The following is a 19,891-nucleotide window of genomic DNA, read 5'->3' as shown; positions in this document are numbered from 1 at the left end:
AAAGAAACGAACTAGCAAGCTAACTTCGTTCGTAAGACACACCGTCAAAAAGTTGTGAGCAAATTTTCAAGCGCAGCTGGAAATAATTGACCTGAACGTGTAATGGGTGCGTGCTAAACGCCGTACAGTAAAGACCGCCTTAAGGAGCTCTGGTAAAGATGGTGACGTGAATTCACGTTCACAGGTCTGTAGGTAGGCCACGGGTGATTCGTTCGACCAAAGGGTTGTATGCTAAACGCTATACGGTCAAGCCAACCTGTAAGAGCTCTGATGAGGATGGTGACCTGAATTCACGTTCGCAGGTGTATGGCTAGGTCTCGGGTGATTCACTCGGCCGAAGAGCAGGCGGTTATGCGGACACGCGCTCGTGAGCGTAATCGTGAGCGGGTTCGTGAGCGTCGTGCGGACCCCAAGGTTCGTCAGGCGGGAGTGGAGGCCAACAAGCGACCAAGGCCTCGGTTGTCGTGCATTGCGTGTTTACCATCAAGCCTCGCGTGTTTTACCTTTTTAGGGAAGGGACAAATAATTAAGTAGTAGTAGTAATAAACGCTTATTGATAAGTAACTAAAAAAATTGTTACAGAAAAATTAAGGGCCTGGCTTGAATTTCTAAGGACACCATTCTCCACACTTATTTTCTGTTCTTTCATGCGATTTTTTTTCAAGTAGCTCAATGATTAGCGACAACTGTGATCGTGCGCTGTAGTGTATGCACCATGCGGCTTCCCGTGGACCGCAAGCAAATACTTAATTAGCGTTTGTCTGGCTAACACACGTAGGATGTCAAAGCAGCCGATCAACCAAGGGTTCCTCCAAACTGCGGTTCTCGCGAGACCATATTTGAAGTATATTAGGTACGGAGTACCTTAGGACCACCCAATGTCCGTCCGCGTCCGTGCGAATAGCATTTACAATCGCAAAAATCACACAGGCACCCGCTGGATTCGAGCCTGTGTCTAGTAAAACAGATAGAGTGTGTCAGCCGTCTTACCCATTGGGCTACGACCGTGAGTTAGTATCCGTGAGTTAGTACCCGAGAGTCAACCGGCTAACTCCCTCGCCTGTAAAGTTGCGGAGTACTCTAGGACCTCCCAATGTCCGTCCGCGTCCATCCGTGCGCACACCACCATCAAGCGAAATTCGATTTGAGCCGTGAGTTGCAGTTTCATTTAGGGAATAATCAAGGTGCAACTCACGGCTCAAATCGAATGACGGTCGGGGCGCAAATCGGATGTCACTCGGGGCGCAACTTGGATGTCATTTCGAGTCCCCGTACTCCGCACCCTCGCCATCATCCACGGAGTGGAGATGCTGCCATTTTTTTAACATTATCATTTCTCTAAAGTACAAAACCTGCATGTTTTCAGTTAATAATATAATGCTGGTACACACCTCTGGTTTTGTTATAAGCAGCTTGAGCACATAGATATAAACGTACCTCTTCTATTACTTCGCTAACGAAGGCGCAGGTACATCGATGCAAAATCACGGGAAATGCGAGTTGCTATTGTCATTTAGGTCGCACAAGATTTTTTTGCCAAGTTCTTTTTTTTCTGAGTACCTAATCTGCAGCAGTATTTCAGCAGCCGTTGATGACTGTTCGAAGAGTACTTGGTGTAAGTTTTCTCTACAAAGCGAGTGAGACAAACGCTAGAACTGAAACATTAGCTACATATTTTACCCGCCGCGGTGGCTCAGTGGCTAAGGCGTTGCGCTGCTGAGCACGAGGTCGCGGGTTCGATTCACGGCCGCGGCGGCCGCTTTTCTGATGGAGGCGAAAAGCAAAAACGCCCGCGTGCACGAGATTTCGGCGCACGTTAAAGTTCCCCAGGTGGTCAAAATTAATCCGGAGCCCTCCACTGCGGCGTGCCTCATCGCCTGCGTTGCGTCGGCACGTTAAACTCAACAATCAATTAACTACATATTTTGCCATGTCCTAAAGCACAGCGTTCCACTTTGTCCAGCTGCAGCTATCCTTTTGCTTAATCGTTCATCAATGACGTTATCAGTTGGCTACTCCACCATGTCCGTTGATGAGGGTCACGAAAGGTAATATAACGTTGGCGTCTCTACCTGCGCCCATGAAGGCGGAGGTCACAAACAAAAACATGACACTTACGTTGTTCAGATGCTTTATCTCTTGTTGTTTATTGCTGTCTCATGACATGCTGTTGGGTTCTGCCACATCGCATACATCGTTCAGCCATGCCACCGTAGGCCTAACGTGTTGCTCGCAATATGCGCGATCAGCCAGAATTATAGTCATAAATATTGAGCCTGGCGTGAAAAAAAGGTTCTGAGCATCCTGTGGACCACGGTGCTTATCGATAAAGTGTATTCCGACGAAATTAAAGCGTTTGTTGCTGATGGAGCAAACACGAACGGTCAAAAAATCGAGAAGCTAGGAATTCTTAGCAGGGTGAATGTACGGACAATCAGGGCCTAAAACACGGCATATGCTGTTTCGTTTTCGGATGCATGGCTGTACAGCGAGTGACCCTTTTCCAGGGTTGTTATTGGATAGCGCCTCATAATAATAAAAAAAAATGTACCGCTGCGTCTGAAAATCTGCATGACCCAAATTTTTCTTCATGGAACGAGCTGATCACATACTGATAATAAGGATTTTTTTCTTCATTCCTCAGGGTACATACAACACGTCGCAGACTTGAGCCAACTTAGGCTTTGTGCACCGGTTTCTGGTCGAACTACTTTCACATTTACGCCCCACGAAGTTTCCATGCTCTGCATGCAAAATTGAACCTATTCCGCTCTCTACGCGTGACTGAGCTGCCACGAATATATAATGGGATGACAACGCATGACTTTGACCTTAGCATTCTTGCATCCTTATCTCTCCATCCCAAGACAAGTGCGAGCGTCATTTTTTATTGTCGGCGCTAAGTGATAGGAGCCCTATGGAGTAGATAAACGACCATGATGTCTGGAAAGGCCAGTCTGACAGCACGCCTAACTTGCTACGCTATATGATTAAATCAGAAAATTCGCGTGATGGATGCATATACGTACTGACAACCCTATACGCGGGACAAGCTCCCACATGGACGCAGGGGTTAACTACATGAGTTATTTACAATGTATGATCCAGGCGGGTGTCCCCAAGAAAAAGCGACTCAATAAAAAAAAAATACATTCAGTGGGAAGGCATGCTAGCTAGCCCGGACCCCGGCGATCAGCGATTGGGCTGGTCCAAAGAGCCCTTCCAAGCAGCGAGCTCCTTCGGGACTAAGGAATTTTCTGGAATTTTTTTTTTAGTTTGTAGCACGAAAATGTCTTTTTACCAGAGCGAACCTTCCGCACTTCTTGGCTCAGTGGCTGAGGCGTTGCGCTGCTGAGCACGAGGTCGCGGGTTCGATTCCCGGCCGCGGCGGGCGTTTTTCTGATGGAGGCGAAAAGCGAAAACGCCCGTGTGTACGAGATTTCGGCGCACGTTAAATATCCCCAGGTGGTCGAAATTAATCCGGAGCCCTCCACTACGGCGCGCCTCATCGCCTGCGTTGCGTCGGCGCGTTAAACCCTACAATCAGAACTTCCGCACTTCTAGACCATATTGCTCGTGCGAGCCCTACGAGCAATGGCTGATGAACGGGAATTACGTCGATTGTTTTTTTTCTCGTGCACATCGCATGTCGTGAAAAGATAACTTTGAGGAGCGAAATGTGCATTGGTTAGCGGCGCCGTGAACACTCCGCGACAGGAACGTTATCAGTTATAAAGGAGCACTCACGGATTCGAGGTTGGACCGCAAGCTGTCCACCTCGTTCTGAAGATCCAGGCAGCGTTTGTTGGCCGTCGATAGGTCGTCCACAGCACCCTGGAGGTGGCGCTGCATCTCGTCGCAGTACGCCTGTAGGTCCTTCGCCATGCGCCGCAAAAGAACCGGCACTACGCATGAGCACAGCACTTCGCCCTCAACTCACCCACAAAATGTCAGCGGCACGCTACAAATCTGCACGCAGATTCCAGCGACGCTACGTTTACTGCGTAGATTGGGCATCTCAGTTGCGCTTTGTTTTAGACTAACCGCAACTACCGTAACTCTTGGCCAGCGGCTTCAACGGATCGCATTGGTAGCAAACTCTAAAAACCTTACATTAGCTGGCTTTGCCACATTGCATTTGATGACCGATCGCTGCGTCCGCAGGAGAAAATTTGACTTACAAAATGGTCCTGCATACGATTTGACTCAAAAACTTGATCTGTGCTGTTACAACACTCAATGAAAAACACTGTGCTTGCATTCAGTGGTGTCGCAGCACCGACCACATTTTTTAAAAATAAAATAGTATGCCGGTTCTTGTCATTGGGTCAGTTGGCCCCCTTCTATTGCAATGATTGGCGATTCAGGTGCGTTGTGTCGAAGAAAGCCCGTGGCTGTTTTCATTTCAGAGAGTAGGTTGTAGTCTACATGGCTAAATGCTTTTCCTATTGGTGGGCGAAAGCCTTCTCTCCGCCTTCTTGCATTAAAACACAAAAATGGATGCGTCGACCACCTAGACAGCTGCTGTTATTCTCGTTTTAAGTTTTGAAGCCTACCTGCAAAACGACGGTCCCACCGTCAAGCTGCAGCTCAGTAATGAGCCAGTTTAATATAAAAATCGGGGTAACTGAGAAGCTGAGTTTATTCGCCACAAAGTGGCGCATACAATATCAGCGTACGCGCGGTAGGGGGGATGGAGGGCGGTGAGTAAGGGGATCGTGAGCGCACCAGGAGCTGCTTGGCCTGCCGCTTGACGGCCTTCTGGAGCTCGTTGTTCTGCGTCGTGGTGTCCTCCAGCTGGACGCTGAGATCCGCGATCTCGGTCTGCACCTTGTTGCGCAGCACGCCGGCCTCGCTGCGGGCGCGGGACTCGGCGTCCATCACGCGGCCGTGCAGGGCCTCCAGCTCGCTCTTCAGCTCCCGGCTGCAGAGAGAGCAATGCGAAGAGGGTGTCGAACCGGAACCAATCCGAACCGAAAACCGAAACCGAACCGGTACTTTTGCCGGAACAGGACCCGCCAAACTGCTGACACTTTATTTTTTAAAAATTAGTATTTTGAAGGAACAAAGGTTGTATTTGATTTTTATGATGTATTTAAACTACAAAACATTTTTTTTCTCACTTCGCTAATTATTCAACTCTTTGAAGCAGTTCATGAACCGGTTCAAGCTTGCGTACCGGTTCGCCGCAGAACTGAACCGGAACGAAAAGGATTTACCCGATTCCGAACCGTAACCGAACCGGCATTTTTTTTTTTTTTTTTGTTCGGTACGTGTGAATGAGAGGATGACGCACAATGATCTTTTCGGATCTACTCCTCGGAGAAGGCCAAAGAACCAGCGTAGCACCGGATATATAATAGAAATTATTTTTTAGGTACGGCGCTGCTCATAATTAAACCCCGTTGACATATCCCTTGCCACGGCCTGAGAGGCACGCATTTACGACTACCCCGTGAAAAACCACGCTCCACTCGGATGAGCAATTGTGAGCCGCGGTACAACCAAGTGTATGTTTAGATTTTCATTAGTTTCTTTTTAGCTTTGACAGCTTGATGTGCTAAGTTTCACAAATAGCGCGAATGGTTTTTTCCGTAATACGAATGCAAGTAGCAAAAAAGTAATATTACCCTGCTCTTCGCGGGGCCTGAAGAGGATCTGGCGAAACGAATTCTCCGGCAACATTACCGAGCAGCGCTGTTCCGGTGACTCACCGGACAGTGACCAGGCCTTTTGTTCGGAGGCCCACGCGCCAATTCCACCGTATATACCGCACGCACGGAGGATGTGTCGTTTGGTTACCTGACATCCCTGGGAGGATGCCATTGCAATGTACGCTAGGTCACGGGATTTCGGTACTTGTAACCTTCGTTCCTTCTATGTTTTGTGCTCACATATTCGGTTATGCAAACTTGAAGGAAGTGCTACATTCAGCAGATACGGTGTTATTCTGCTGCGTGAGCAAGGTTCTGTTGGCAGCCATCTTGCTACGAACTGCCATAGATGCGGCTGCACCTAGCTAACACGAAAAAAAAAAAGTCATATGGTACGTCACTATCGGGACCACAGGGCACGTAATATCCATGAGACTTCTTGCCTTCTACGGTGCGGTGATGGCTGCGTCAGTGTTCCCAGAGTTTCGCTTTATGACGAAAAGAATGAATATCTTTCAAGTTGACACGTGTCTTCGGTTCTCCCCCTTCCGTTTGTTTTTTAGAACAACATTCTTCCGTTTTCTCCCTTTCGCCTTCGCTTTCGTCTTTCCTTTATTTTTTTTTGTGCAGGGTTCGCCACGCTTGCATAACGCCAGTTCCCTGAACCAATTAAATCACTTGGAGCGCAAGTTTCTGCCGCATTCTTTCTCTTACCCGTCTGACGCACGTTTGTTTTCAATTCTGAGTTGTGCACCGACACGACGAAGTTTCAACACTCAGGCAGTCTATTATCGCGACAGCCTTGCGTTTTGAAATCTGGCTCTTTGGCAAGTGTTACCTGCGAGGCATACAAATGGGGAGTCTCCGCGTCCGGCTGCAAAGGGGCTTCAAAATTGTACCTTACGCTCCGTATGCTGATACTTATACTATTACTAATACTATATACTATTACTACTACTACCGCTACTACTACTTCAACTACTAGTAATAATAATAAATTGAAGTTTTTACTACTGCTGTTATGATCACAGTTTCAGTGCCTCTTCTGTCTTACCCGTCTTGACGGAATAAAACGCGAGACTAACGTGACACTTGTGAGTGAGCAAGTCAAATACAAATTATTCTAGCGAACCAGCAAAAACGAAAGGGTCTGGCATGTGGCAAAGGGTAAATAACAATAAAAACAAAATGAGAGAGAAGCAGCCGTCATAGTAATCCCCAAATACGATGGGAATACGTCAAGAATAATACGCAGAAAACGCTGCTCAAGTGAACGTCCGGATAAACGAAACAGAGTAGGTGGACGGCGTCGTTGCAATCACTATATCATGCAGGGGGTAATCAGCAGTACTATTTTAATTAACCAGTTTTAGGTTAAAACTTTATGGGCAGAGCTGACCAACTTTTTCGCTCGTAAGAACAACCTTTCACGATGAACCGGAGACTTGTTTGACTGCACGATTTCATGGTGCAGTTTACCATATTCGGGTCGAGCAACGCGGCTCTCAATGGTTAACGCGTGTTGCGCACGGACCCCTGTGTAAATCTGTAGTTTATTCATTCTCCCTTTGCTTTGGGTGGTATAACGGTCACCGGAGAAGACCGCAATATACACTTGGTTGCGAACTCGCACTAAAGGGAAAACAAATTGCGCTCATTGTGCACAACCTGTCTTGGGCATCGTACTCAAGGGCACACCTGCACGTCGGCTGGCGTAAATGAGGGTATACCTTCGTTTTTGCGTCACTTTCGTCTTGCGCTTTACGCTACATAACACATAGCGGGTTCCCGGCCGCTAAGTATCGCGCGTCACCTGGAAACGGGCAGCTGCTTATGATGCGCGCCGGCGGCAATCGTTTCAATCAGGCAGCTTGCGTAACAGGCGGCAAAGCGATGTGTCGAGGCTGCCACGTGGACTTGAAACCCGCTAAGTGGAACGATTAACATTCCCGAACTGTCGGCAACTGGAAAGACGGACGCCCTAGCTCCAGTACAAACTGCATCGCTCAGCGAGCATTCCGGCGCTAACGCTGAACATGCCGAGCCTGCTCGAATGATAGTATTGGTTGCATTTAAGTAAAAAAAAAAAAATGAAAAGAAGAAAAAGAGAGAATGATACGAGCCCCATTTTGTATAATCCACGTCTGAGTTCAACCTAATCTCAAAAGTTGCAAAATTAATAAAAATTAAACAAACTTTCTAACAACGTCGCATCTCATGAACTGCACCAGCTGACATGTAATTTGACATATCGCTTTCAAGGTCAGCGCAAGCGGACAGAAAGCTTCGGCGCGTTAGACACGCAAACGCAAAATCAATCAGCATGCCAGTTTCCAGCATGGGCAGCACATGGCTTGTGTAAATGGAGAATTGAAACAAATGAACGATATATAAGTGAAGATGAATGAACGCGAGAGAAGTGACACGCACTCAGTGGCTAAGGCGTTGCGCTGCTGAGCACGAAGTCGCGGGTTCGATTCCCGCCCGCGGCGGCTGCTGTTCTGATGGAGGCGAAAAGCAAAAACGCCCGTGTGTACGAGATTTCGGCGCACGTTAAAGATCCCCAGGTGGTCAAAATTAATCCGGAGCCCTCCACTACGGCGCGCCTCATCACCTGCGTTGCGTCAGCGCGTTAAACCCTACAATCAATCAATCAGAAGTGACACGCAGAGTCCTATGAACATCAATGGTAGATGGTTATACACTGTGAGGTAGGCGTTTTTCGTTTTGCCCGAATGAGTGTCAACAGAGGTGTTTTTTTTTTTTTTGTTAGGGAGGGAAGGCGGACAAAGCTTCACTCGTAGCAGCCTTGGACGGAAATGAGTTTTCGTTATTCACAAACTGAATAAATAAAAAGTAAGGGTACGTTTTAAGGCCTCTTAAACACATATAACACAACTAGCGAACGCAGCGAACTGAAAACCGCAACTATACTATTTTGTTAAGCATCTCAATCTCAAATTAAGGAGGTTTTCCTTAACCCTTATATTCGGATGTCCATGCCTGCTTCCTTCCTCTGCGTTCACACCGGTTTCAGCGCGACTGCAGCGGCGTAAATCGTATCAGTCACACAGGACGCTTCGGGAATGCACACAATACGTACAAAAATGACAAAACAACCATGCAATAATAAACTACAATCACAATTCTTAATGTACATTAACGCCATCGATGTTGTTCGTACTTTCACTGGGAGGCATGAACAGGGTACATTAGCTGCTACAACAGGTCTGGAGCAGACGTTCAAGCGATTAATGATGCGAGCTATAACGGATCGTAAATAATCACTGTGTCCTGGTTTGTACACGTTTCGTGAACAAGGTTTCCACCAGCATTCTTAATTACAATTTGCCGAGATAAACATGCCTCCGAAATAATTCCAGATTGGATACGGAGCAAACTAAGAGAACCCTTGAGCTCCATGGGTGAAGGCAATGGGTCATCCACACAAGGCGACGTAACAGGCAACGCAACGGGTCTCCATACAGGAGTATTGAAAAGTTCGGCTAGGTTTCCAAAGGCGGTGTGACAGCTTCCGTCGCGCCTGAATCTCCGCAATAGGTTTGTCCATGTGATTATGACGGTGAGGATGATGACGCCTTCAAGGAGTTTCGCTGCGTTTCTGTCGAGATTTTTTTTTATTTCTTTCATTCATCAAGAGATTCAAAACCTCAACCATCCATTCAGGTGGCACCCAAGATCATCAAACTTCCAGGAAGACGATGCATTTTAGGTTTATACCATGTAGTTGGAGAAAAACGTGGCTTAAAAGGTGCACCATGCTGGATGTATTATTTTTAATCATCTTAGGTTTTTTAACGGGTAGGAAACATGGTCTGAAAGGGGCCTATAATATTTCACCTTCATGATAAATACTGAAACCTCTGAAATCATTACCGCGCCCTGATAACCATCAACAGATGGCATCAGCTCGAGGCTGCCGTGGTTGTTGCTCGGTTGGATATGGTTGCATGGGGGGAATTTCCGAAATCACTCGCACTAAGCGATGACAAAAACCTTGTATGCCTCATCAGTCGAAAAATCCGGGGTTGGCCATTCACAGAAGCTGGTACGAAAAAGTCTTCCGCAGCGCAGCGCGTAGGGAGAGCTCGTTACGGCACGTTAGGGGAACAGATGCAGCCACGGCGAATGGTGTTTCTGGGGAGGTGGTGACCTAAAGTGTCGGCAGCCGTCCCATCGAAATAATTCGCGCCTAGTCTCGTGTCGCAGATTCGTATTTTAGTGCGGAGCTGGTCTGGTAACCACTAAAACGTAAAAAAAGGTGAAGAAACAAACGTAAACACGATGGGGCAGTAAAAAGGCGTTTGACAAACATCGCCAGTAAAAGTCATAATACTTTGACTTTCGAAAGCCCTTAAACAGACTTAAGTGCCCCGAGAAATGTTTGCACGTGCAGCGAGTGCCTGCGTAGCCTCAGTTGAGGACGTCCTTCCCGTGCCACAGCTTCCGTTATTGGCTGCACAACCTTGACACAAGTGTAGTTCGTATAATATAGCAACGATATCTCCCCTCGGTGAGCCGAGGTCAACCGCGATCCCGATTCAAATAACGGTGTAAGGGCTTATTCTGCATCAACCCAGTGAACACTCGAAGTCTGCCCGATACGAACAACTCTTTTTCTCTTTTCTAAGCGGACCAGCCGGCTTCCGTATCAGGTGAAGACACGCAAACATTATCCGTCCCACTGGCGTCGGTGCGATATGATCTATCGCCTTGCAGGCTGCTACTGGAAGAGGAAAAAAACAAAGAAATCTGGAAAAAGGAGTAAGCCTCAGGGAAAGCGAACGGCTGAGGTATGTCGCGGCCTCGTCATCAGCTTTGCGAGCGCCTTCCTGTATCGTTGTTATGTATTGACGCGACAAGCATGGTGATGATGATTCAGTGTCATGACGCAATAGAACGACACGTGCTGAGCCCCGCGTATTCGGTAATGGCTTAGAAGTCACTTTTTTCAATGTTTCGGGGAAACAGCACGCCCTAATAAGGCGAACGAAAACAGCTTCGCCAGCTGGGTCTCGTTGGCTTTTATTTGCTCAGTAAGAGGCCGCTGATGAGGTTACTGTGTATGTATTTTGATAAATAGGCGCTCTCAGGGGCTCTCTTGAAAAAACGCTGTACAGTTGGCTGATAATAGTTCTCCATGTAATCGGTACACCGGTTATTCAGGGCGGTTCATTGCTCTATTGAGTACACTAACATTTGTGGGCCGATCATCGCAAAGCCTACGAGTAGCTCCTTGAGTGCATTGACAGTGATTATGCGCCAATGGGAGACAGCCGTTCGATCACCTCATCGCTAGCAGAAAATGAAGGGACCTGGAACGTCAGCCGCCTATATAGCTGCTTACGACATTCCGTTCCCTTGTGGGTACAAGCGAGCCACTTCTGGCATAGCCTGGCGCCATCTACTTGTTCGCTTTGTGCGCTCGCGCTATTCTGTTGAGCAGCTGCTAGAAGGAACCTGCCGTGCGGCCTCTGTGTCCTCGCAGCAGAGTGGCTGGTTCTGGTGCTGACTGCTGGGTTCTCACCCCAGCGGATGCAGCATTAAAAAACTTACTAGACAGCGAAGCTGTTTAGCAATTCGTTATTTCCGGCGTTCCACAAAACTCAGTATACAGTATAAATAAAAGAAATTACCGGCACCGGCAGGATTCGAATCTTCATCAACGGAGTTAGAGTCAATCGTCTTACCCACTCGGCTACGACTGTTTTTTTTAAAACCAAGAACAGGTAAATTAGAATAATAAATATTCAATATACAGAAAAATGGCATATATGGACTGACTTTCGACACATAAAAGACTACATATAGACAGGTTCAGGTGAGGCGAACACCATGGCACGCTTGTAATATTAAGCGCTCACACAACCAACTGACTCATAGAAAGCGTCTCGGTTTAACGAACGTAGCGTAGTGCCCAAGTCTCCTTCCTGGTCACTGCCTTCATAGGCGCCTAAAGCGTTCTGCTTCCTTTGTTTTTAAGGCTACCGTTACCCGGCAGCAGCGCTAGGGCCTGCACAGTTCGGTGTCCGAGTCGGGTGCCCCGAGCGCGCTCACGGTGCATTCTGATTTCTGGACGAAATGCCGCCACGCTGGCTTTGGGTTGGAAACACACTCCACAGCGTCCACCCGCGCTCGCCCTAGTGAGTGGAGGCCTAGAGTGAGCACCATTGTGCAGAGTACTGAGTGATCTGTCGGGTGGGCTAGGTAGCGGAAACCCGACCAGTCGATGTCCCAGAATGCGCCTACAAAACACTGCACTTTGTCCTAGAAGTAACGTGTGGCGTTGCGTTCCCTGAACACGTGCTCCGCCGTCTCCAGCCTCTCACACAAGGAGCAGCCTGCACCGTGCTGCGAGAAGCCATGTTCCTGTTGTCGTGATATCCCACCGGCGAAACGACAGGGTGGAACGGGAAGAAAAACTCTTTGGAACCAGTCGTAATCGGCAGGGACATGCCCTTTTCAGAATGCCCCGCTTAGCCGCTTCGACAAGTGGTTGCCGGTAGAGGGGCGGCAGGAGGAGCTTTGCGAGAAGGGCGCGGTAAAGTCGGCGAGGCTTAACCGCAAGAAGGTAGTCTCACGAGGACTGCTGTTCTAGTGGGGCGATAGCGCCAGCGATTTCCTTATAAAAGTGGGCGGCTCGGGCGTGAGTTAGTACCCGAGAGTCAAACGGCTTACTCACTCGGCTGTGACTGTGGGGAGAGGAATCGCGCCACCCGCTCTACACAGAACACGTGAATGGCTACACGTCGCACCTGCGGACGCCTAGTTTAAATGTGCGCGTTCCATTCGTTTGTTCTGCTTCTTCGATTTGCTTCTCCTTCGCCGTTATAACGAAGATGGAGTACAGGACGTTGCGGCAGCGAAGAAGCAAATGGGCCGCAATCGTGGACTTAAACTGTCGTGATGGTCGTGAAGGTTGCGTACAGCTCCGCTACCTTCAAGTCTTACGCGTTAGTGGGAGCTTCCTTCATTCTTATTTTGTAAAAGCGCTTTCTAAGATCAGTTTTACGCGTTGTTTTCGTTAATTAGGATGATTTGATATCTCTTACTTTGGTTTACGTAATGGGCGCAGCCTCTGGCCACTTTTAATTAAAGCTAGCCGGAAGTGCGGGGTGTTGCATACATGGGAGCGGAATGTCGCTAGGTGGGATAGGTGCGCAGTGCGTCCCGAGTATGCTGCCGGCGCAACTTTGAATGTGCTGGGTGCTTTGATGCGCACGCATTACGCGTGGCACCAAAACACCCGCACTTGCACTACTGCTTCTATCGGCTCATGTACGACGGTCGAGCCTGCGCTTGTGCACATGTGAACGCAGACATGGAATTCGAGGCTGCGAAATTCCAGCGCCCGAGTCCTGAACGTCGCGTGCGTGTTGTGGTAACCGGGGACATGGTGGCACTCGCTTAGCCTTTGTGATCCCTGGCGCGTGCATCGTCCCGCCCATTCCAGGCGGGTCGCTGGTGCCTCTGTAGACTCCTCCGGTACTCTAACGTGGCGCAATTACAGTGAATTCGCCTCTTCATTGAAGCGCAACCGCAGTGATGACGGCGCCCTTGTGACTATAGAGGGGTGGCGACGAATTGCGGACGCAAATAAATTTCCTCCGTAAACATCGCTAACGCTTGTAGTCTGCCCCTGATTTCGCATAGAACGCCGTTATGTTGACTCTAACCTAGCGCGTAGCCTGAAGGCAATGCATGGGCATTCGTTCCGAATTGGTACTGCTAGAGCATGCTTCAAGATACGGCGTGCTGGAATAATAAGCTGCAAAAGGCAGCAACTAAAGTACACAACAGATGAAATAAGTTTTTATTTCTCTCTACACCAGTAACGACCCCGACACTCTCTTCGGCGTGTCTCCCTTCGTTATTATCTCCCGTTCTCGGAGGCGGCACCAGTAGCTTTATGAGGAGTACGTCATTTCATCCCGTGCTATGGTTGCAACTTTTTTCATCCTTTCCAGCAAGCAAGTGGCGGTTGTTGCGCAACATAAATGTACACCCACTCTGCTTGCTTGCTAGCTTTCTTACTTGCCAGCTGCGGCAATTGCTCGCAAGCTTACACGTTCACATTTTAATACCCCTCTTTCGCGCGCATGCATATGTATGTGCTAGTGCGACTTAGACGGCACTGCGTCAACGCTTACCGCAATCTTTTTTTTGTATACCGCTGTGAAATGAGAGGAGTTCTAACGTTTCGGGGAGGCGATGCTGCGAAGCACGCTGCCATCATTTACGTATTTGTCTTCCAATGCCAACAATTTTGATCTATGCAGTACAATCAGAATTTTCAGAACAAAATAAAGCAAGTGGCCAGATATCACAGGATAGGAAAGATAAAGAAAGGCCTACCTCCGGCCATTTCTCCTCAGTTTGGGGGCAAGGTGGAGAAATATCCCTACATAAACTTACACGATCAATGCACGAGCTAATTTTCCTCTTTGTCCTGTACGAAGGCACAAACGATGCGCCATTTAAAGCAAGCATGATATTTCCCTCTCCAATTGAAAAAAAAGTCGGCCATACTTTGTGGCGTTACTGCGTGGTAGTTGTTACAAAAGCCACGAAGGTTTATTACGCGCCGCGGTGGCTCAGATACTAAAGTACTTTCCTTCTGACGTAACAGGTTTAACCAAAGTAGCCGCGTTCAAGGCCAAAGATCACAAAGCACAAGAATGCCTGAGGACACAGTCTTTAGTCTTGGGAGAATAAAAAGTACCGGAGGCAACAGAAGACGAGGATTAAGAGCGACACCTAGAATACAAAGCGCTGCTACAAGCTGTTGATTTGGCCGTAACGCATCTGGCATTGAAAACAACAACAACAACAACAAAGGGTGAGAGAGAGAGAAAGAGAAAACCTTTTATGAAAGCTGAAGAGGTCAGCCCCACTAACGGTAGGGCTTGCTACTCCAGGTGGGGTGAATACAGTGAGATGACAGGTGACAATAGAGAGAAAAACAAACGGAAAAAAAGAAAGTGGAGGGGGAGGGGAAAATGACACGTCCCACGTAGAAATCCAAAACTACATTGTAAGTAGCCCTCCACGTGTGCACTGAAAAGCTTTTCACCGTAATCAAGCAGTAGCGATGAGTTTTGTGTCTCCTTTCGACCGCATGACACTCGGCACGCCCACACACTTTTTTATCAGGCGCTGCCATCACGTTGTATGCTTCTACAATGTCTTTCTATAGTGTTCCTGCGCTAAGCTATTATCTGTAGCTTTCAACATACTTCAACTACGACGGTGTGCTCTTAATCTCCCCACTCAAGCACCGTCTAGTCGGTCGTACATGACAAGGGAAATGGTTTAAGGCAAATACACTGTTGTTAGTAGCACTCGGTACGTTGCGTGTCTTTCTTAACCGTCGCCTTGTGTCATCTTCGGTAGCGCTTTATTCTCCCAAGATGAAATACCATCAAGCCTCCTTTTCCACGTTAACGATGTCTGGTGCGCGTGATAAAATTATTACGTGGACATAATAAAACAAAAGGCACCTCTCATAAAAACACGTCTCATCTATATATATATATATATATATATATATATATATATATATATATATATATATATATATATATATATATATATATATATATATATATATATATATATATATATATATATATATAGCGCTAGTTTCAGCGGTCCGGTGGCAATAGGGGGCAAGAGAGTTGTCAAAAGAAGACATGTCAATGCACGCATATGGCTCCCATCTACTCATACGCATCCGTTATTACAGATTCAGAGTCTCGCGATTCAAACATGACAGAGTACTATACCTCGCTTGTGGTGGTAAGAGGAAAGGGAGGCGCACGCACAGGTAGTCAGGCGGGGAGTTTCGAGAGGCTTTCATTCATATACAAAGGGCAGCAGGAAAAAAAAAAAAGCTTTTTTTGTGCTATTGTCAAGCGTTTGGGGGCAAACAGGTCAGGAAAATAAAGACAGCAGAAGATAGGTGGACATGGTCCTGGCTTGAAGATTTCGGCGCACCTGGCGAGAACAAAGCCCTGTTGGTTAGATATATTACCAAAAAGCAGCGCAGCAGTTTCGAAGACCGAAAAAGGGCGACACACACGAAGGACTCACATCGCACGTGTGTGTCCTTCTGCCCTCGTCCGGATGTCGTGGTGAGGAGATCTGGGATTGTTTTAACTGAAAACCGCCAGCTGTCGGTTTTCCCCTGTTGATTCGTAAAATGGAAGAAATAAAAAAGAAGACAAATGATCACTGCAGTAGGCGTGATCTGAACTGCAGACGACAGCTAGAGTTCACATCCGAATCTTCCTGACACACGCGGCCGCAGGACGTGACATTGCAGTATTACTTTGTTGTCACTGAGGCGTGTTTCAAGGTTTAAAGGCTCTCAAATGGCGTTCTTAGCAAATCCCCTGGCAGGGTATATGCGTACGGAATGTTCTGTTCCCGAAAGACAACGTTTTTGAGTTTACGTACTGTGACTAAGATCATTTTTGGTTCAAATTCAGCCCATTGTGTCCCCCTTCACGAAGCTGGCATTTTACCGAGAAAGTTGTTCTCTGCGCGTTATAAATGGAAAACGGTATTGAATTTTGTTGATTATATTATGATTGAAGGTAGTTACAAAGGGAATCATATAGGCCTCGTTAAACCTATAACCAAAGTAATTTTCTACAAAGAACGTACACGGAGTTTTTATCACTGTCATTATCAGCGCTTTCAATTAGACCGTTTCAGCATCATACTGAGGCGCATGACAGTAACCAAGCTTGCAGACACTGCCGTTATACGGCTTATCGCTGTATACGAAACATTAAAATATTAGGCTGACATGCGGCCGAGGACGGTGGTGTATGCGAAACATTCCACGAACAGCCAGCCGATCTCGGCACCGCCGTGGACTGGGCTTTTGGAATCTGATTTGCAGTAATACTCAGCACAGCTCGAGTTAAATTCCTTGGTCGGTTCTATGCTGTGGTGTCTGCTAGGGCTTTCCCTACTTTAAGATTCTCATTGTTCAGTATATGCTCGTCCTGCCCTGGCACATGTTTGTCATCCTTCTAGTGTTGCCGTTTATTTTTTCGGAAAAGAAGGTTCGCTGGGAAGTTCGCAAGCTGAAGACAAAGCGGACTGAAGTTTCGGCAGGACGTAGTTGCGAGATGTTGCTTGCTTTTTAAAGGTACAAAGATCATTGCCGGCTCCAGTTCCCGTGCGATAGCCTTTAAAATAGTTCAAAGACTTCTAACGGCCACGTATGTTCGCTCGCTGGTGATGCGGTCGCGCCGGGCTGCGGAAAAATATAACTTTGGCAATTATTAAGCATCCTAAGCATCCTTCCTCATTGAGGACGTCGACCCATGTGGCGCCGTTATGTTGAACTCCTTGAAAAAATTCTACAGTTTTGAACCTAATACAGCACGGTGCAATTTTTTCAGCATAAAGGAAAACAACAAATGAAAACCAATTCCCCCGATGATATTTTTTTTTTCATTTTTAAACTGTATCTGTATGGTTGTGACGGAAGCGATGACGTTTTGTTTGCAGTCCTTGTGTCCCAAACCATATGGCAGCTCGCGGCATTTCCTGGTATAGCGCTGGCAGGAAATGGTTATATTTTGTATTTTTTGGTGCTGTCGGAAACAGAATAAGTAGGGGTGGCAAGTTGCAGAACCGTGTATGTGCAACAGTGTTCATAAAAGCGGCCGTGTTTGTGCGCTGCTACTTTAAGCTGGAGCTGGGTACAACCTTTGTTAAACGTTAAGGGTGAGTTTAGAGCTATTCCTTTCACTGGCGCTGCTTTCAGTAATGGAATCAGGTCAGTTAATTGTGCCTACATACCTATATTCTCCGCCGCGCTCTGAACAGTGAACTTTGGTGCTTCAATGATGGGAATCTTGAATTACAAACCAGCGAAGGACGCTAGTTGCAAACAAAAAATTTGGCACATATGCTTGATTAACGAGGCTGCCCAATTAGACGTTGCGGAATTTACCTCTCCCACCCTTGTTATCTCCCTCTAGAAAACATCCGTGCGTCTCCTTTAACGCAGCTCCCCCGAATGACTATGAAGCGGTTTTATTGCGTTATCCCTGCTACGCTACCGCTACCGCAACAGCCGTAGGAAGTAGTCGTTTTTAACGGATACTGCTATCAACTTTGGATTAAAGCATCAAAACCGCAAGCGTGTTGCAACATTGGCGGTGGTTATTACAGCGGCTGGCCCAAGTTTCGTGCACTCGCCTTTTCCTAGAGATTGACGAAAACTAGCGTCATCAAGGAACCCGCCGCATGGGCAGTTTGGCGTCGTGGGATAACTCTATTGCTGCATGCAAGAGAGAAGATTTGACGCTAAACAAGGGCATACATACGATTTAACTAATAAATGGGAATAGCGCTGGAGTATGTTCAAAACGACGCGGGCTACACGGGCCTTGGTCTCTTATTCGTGGCTGTCTTTTGGACCCAACTCCTGTCAAAGCTAAATTCAAACATGCTCCGGTGTGTGTGTGTGTGTGTGTGTGTGTGTGTGTGTGTGTGTGTGTGTGTGTGTGTGTGTGTGTGTGTGTGTGTGTGTGTGTGTGTGTGTGTGTGTGTGTGTGTGTGTGTGTGTGTGTGTGTGTGTGTGTGTGTGTGTGTGTGTGTGTGTGTGTGTGTGTGTGTGTGTGTGTGTGTGTGTGTGTGTGTGTGTGTGTGTGTGTGTGTGTGTGTGTGTGTGTGTGTGTGTGTGTGTGTGTGTGTGTGTGTGTGTGTGTGTGTGTGTGTGTGTGTGTGTGTGTGTGTGTGTGTGTGTGTGTGTGTTGTGTGTGCGTCTCTGCGCCGGGCCGAGTTTTTGTCCACGCGAACGTCAGTGTTTTGGCGCAGTTATGTTTACGCGCCTTCACTCGTCTGTACCCTTCATGATTCCTATACGGACTAGCAAGCGAAGCTCGCTGCTGCTAAGCTGACCTCTCTCTCTCTCTCTCTCTCTCTCTCTCTCTATTCTCCCATTGCGTGGTGTGACAGCGCAGACCACCTTTTCAGAGTCAGATCGATTGTTGTGTCTCTCGTCATGTGAGGACTCTGCTCGTTTGATTGCATTGATTAGTCATTCCAAGCACGTTGTAAATAAGCATACTCGTTGGAAGCTCTAGATGTGTGCGCGCCCCATCAATCAACTCAAATAACAGGAAAAACAGCAGGGCGAGTTAGACCAATTAAGGAAAAGGGCGCGACAAGGGCTCGGAAGTTGGGACTAATGGTTATAAATGTTCGGTTAGCGTTGTCGGACATTATTTTTGGTAAATATGGGAGAGCAATTTTTGGAGTTTATCTTCTGAGACCTTTTTTTTTTTTTTTGACGCAGGAAACAACTACATTGCCGGGATCAGAACAAATTCAAAAATTTTAAAGTCCAAGTACCGTAATTACCCGATTCTAACGCGCCCCCGATTCTAACGCGCACCCGATTTTCCAGGTAAAAAACCGAAAAAACTTTCACCTCCGATTGTAACGCGCAAGGAACTTTGTGAGCAAGAAAAACGAATGCGAGAGAAACGGGCGATTTATTTACCGAAGTAATCGTACTCATCTCACACCTCGTCGCTCTCCGAGAGCTCCTTGTCGCCTTCTGCTGTCCGCAACATCTCGTCATCGGTGCCATAAAGCGCGTTCGCGATGCCACACTTCTGAACGAACGTTCAAACATGTTCGATGGGATCGTGACCCACGCCTCGCACGCCCATCCTGCGAGCTTCTCCAGAGGCGTACGCTTCAGCCAACCGCTCGTTGTGAACACGTGGGAGCCGCTCGTAAGCCGTGGAAGCGGCGCACCTTCGTTGCCGCTGCTGCCATTGTTGTTATCAAGCGCGTAAGTGAAATAATTTGACGATTTGTGTGAACGCCGATATAAAAGCCTAGGCGCCTAGATCCGAAACATTGTTGCTAAAAGCTTTTGCGCCATCTTGAGATGGCGATGGGTGGAACAAAATTTCAGCTGTTTCGCCAGTTTCGGTTTCGTATCCGATTCTAACGCGCATGCGATTTTTCGGCCTATTTTTCCGGAAAAAAGGTGCGCGTTAGAATCGGGTAATTACGGTAAATTGGCACCCACTGGTATTTTCAGGCCAGAAATGCCCCATAGTTGCCCTATTTCGAGTTTAACCCAGAACGCCAAGTCCCACGTACAAGATAGGTGGAAGAAACGGGCCGAAAACACTACGTTCTTTTGTGTTCTACCCGTGAAAACCAATACACGA

General features: G+C 47.5%; 2 protein-coding genes across 8 annotated transcripts in view; one reads left to right on the top strand and one right to left on the bottom strand.

The window, feature by feature from the left end:
- The window catches only part of LOC144155466 (cytochrome b5-like), a 72,860-nt gene that overhangs the window by 23,178 nt on the left and 29,791 nt on the right, over positions 1-19,891 (top strand). Inside the window, exon 1 of one of the 4 annotated variants that reach the window (XM_077686929.1) lies at positions 17,306-17,420. The exons of the other annotated variants lie outside the window; for them this stretch is intronic. The gene's annotated coding sequence lies outside the window, so the exon portion shown is untranslated. Of the gene's footprint in view, positions 1-17,305; positions 17,421-19,891 lie in introns of those variants that run through there. 4 annotated transcript variants of the gene reach the window in all.
- Positions 1-19,891, bottom strand: part of LOC144155465 (uncharacterized) — a 58,144-nt gene that overhangs the window by 35,070 nt on the left and 3,183 nt on the right. For 2 of the 4 annotated variants that reach the window (XM_077686925.1, XM_077686923.1), the window contains exons 2-3: positions 4,729-4,924; positions 3,748-3,867 (exon numbers count right to left, since the gene is read on the bottom strand). In XM_077686925.1, coding sequence (XP_077543051.1) covers positions 3,748-3,867; positions 4,729-4,924 — 316 coding nt within the window. Of the gene's footprint in view, positions 1-3,747; positions 3,877-4,728; positions 4,925-19,891 lie in introns of all 4 variants that reach the window. The other 2 variants (XM_077686924.1, XM_077686922.1) reach the window with 1 other exon arrangement.

The sequence above is a fragment of the Haemaphysalis longicornis genome, unplaced genomic scaffold, assembly GCF_048455015.1.
Source record: "Haemaphysalis longicornis isolate Haplotype H1 unplaced genomic scaffold, Haemaphysalis longicornis Haplotype H1 scaffold_1, whole genome shotgun sequence".
In the NCBI taxonomy this organism is placed as follows: domain Eukaryota; kingdom Metazoa; phylum Arthropoda; class Arachnida; order Ixodida; family Ixodidae; genus Haemaphysalis; species Haemaphysalis longicornis.
Note: the sequence above shows the minus strand (reverse complement) of the source record. Positions and strands in the feature narration are given on the sequence as shown.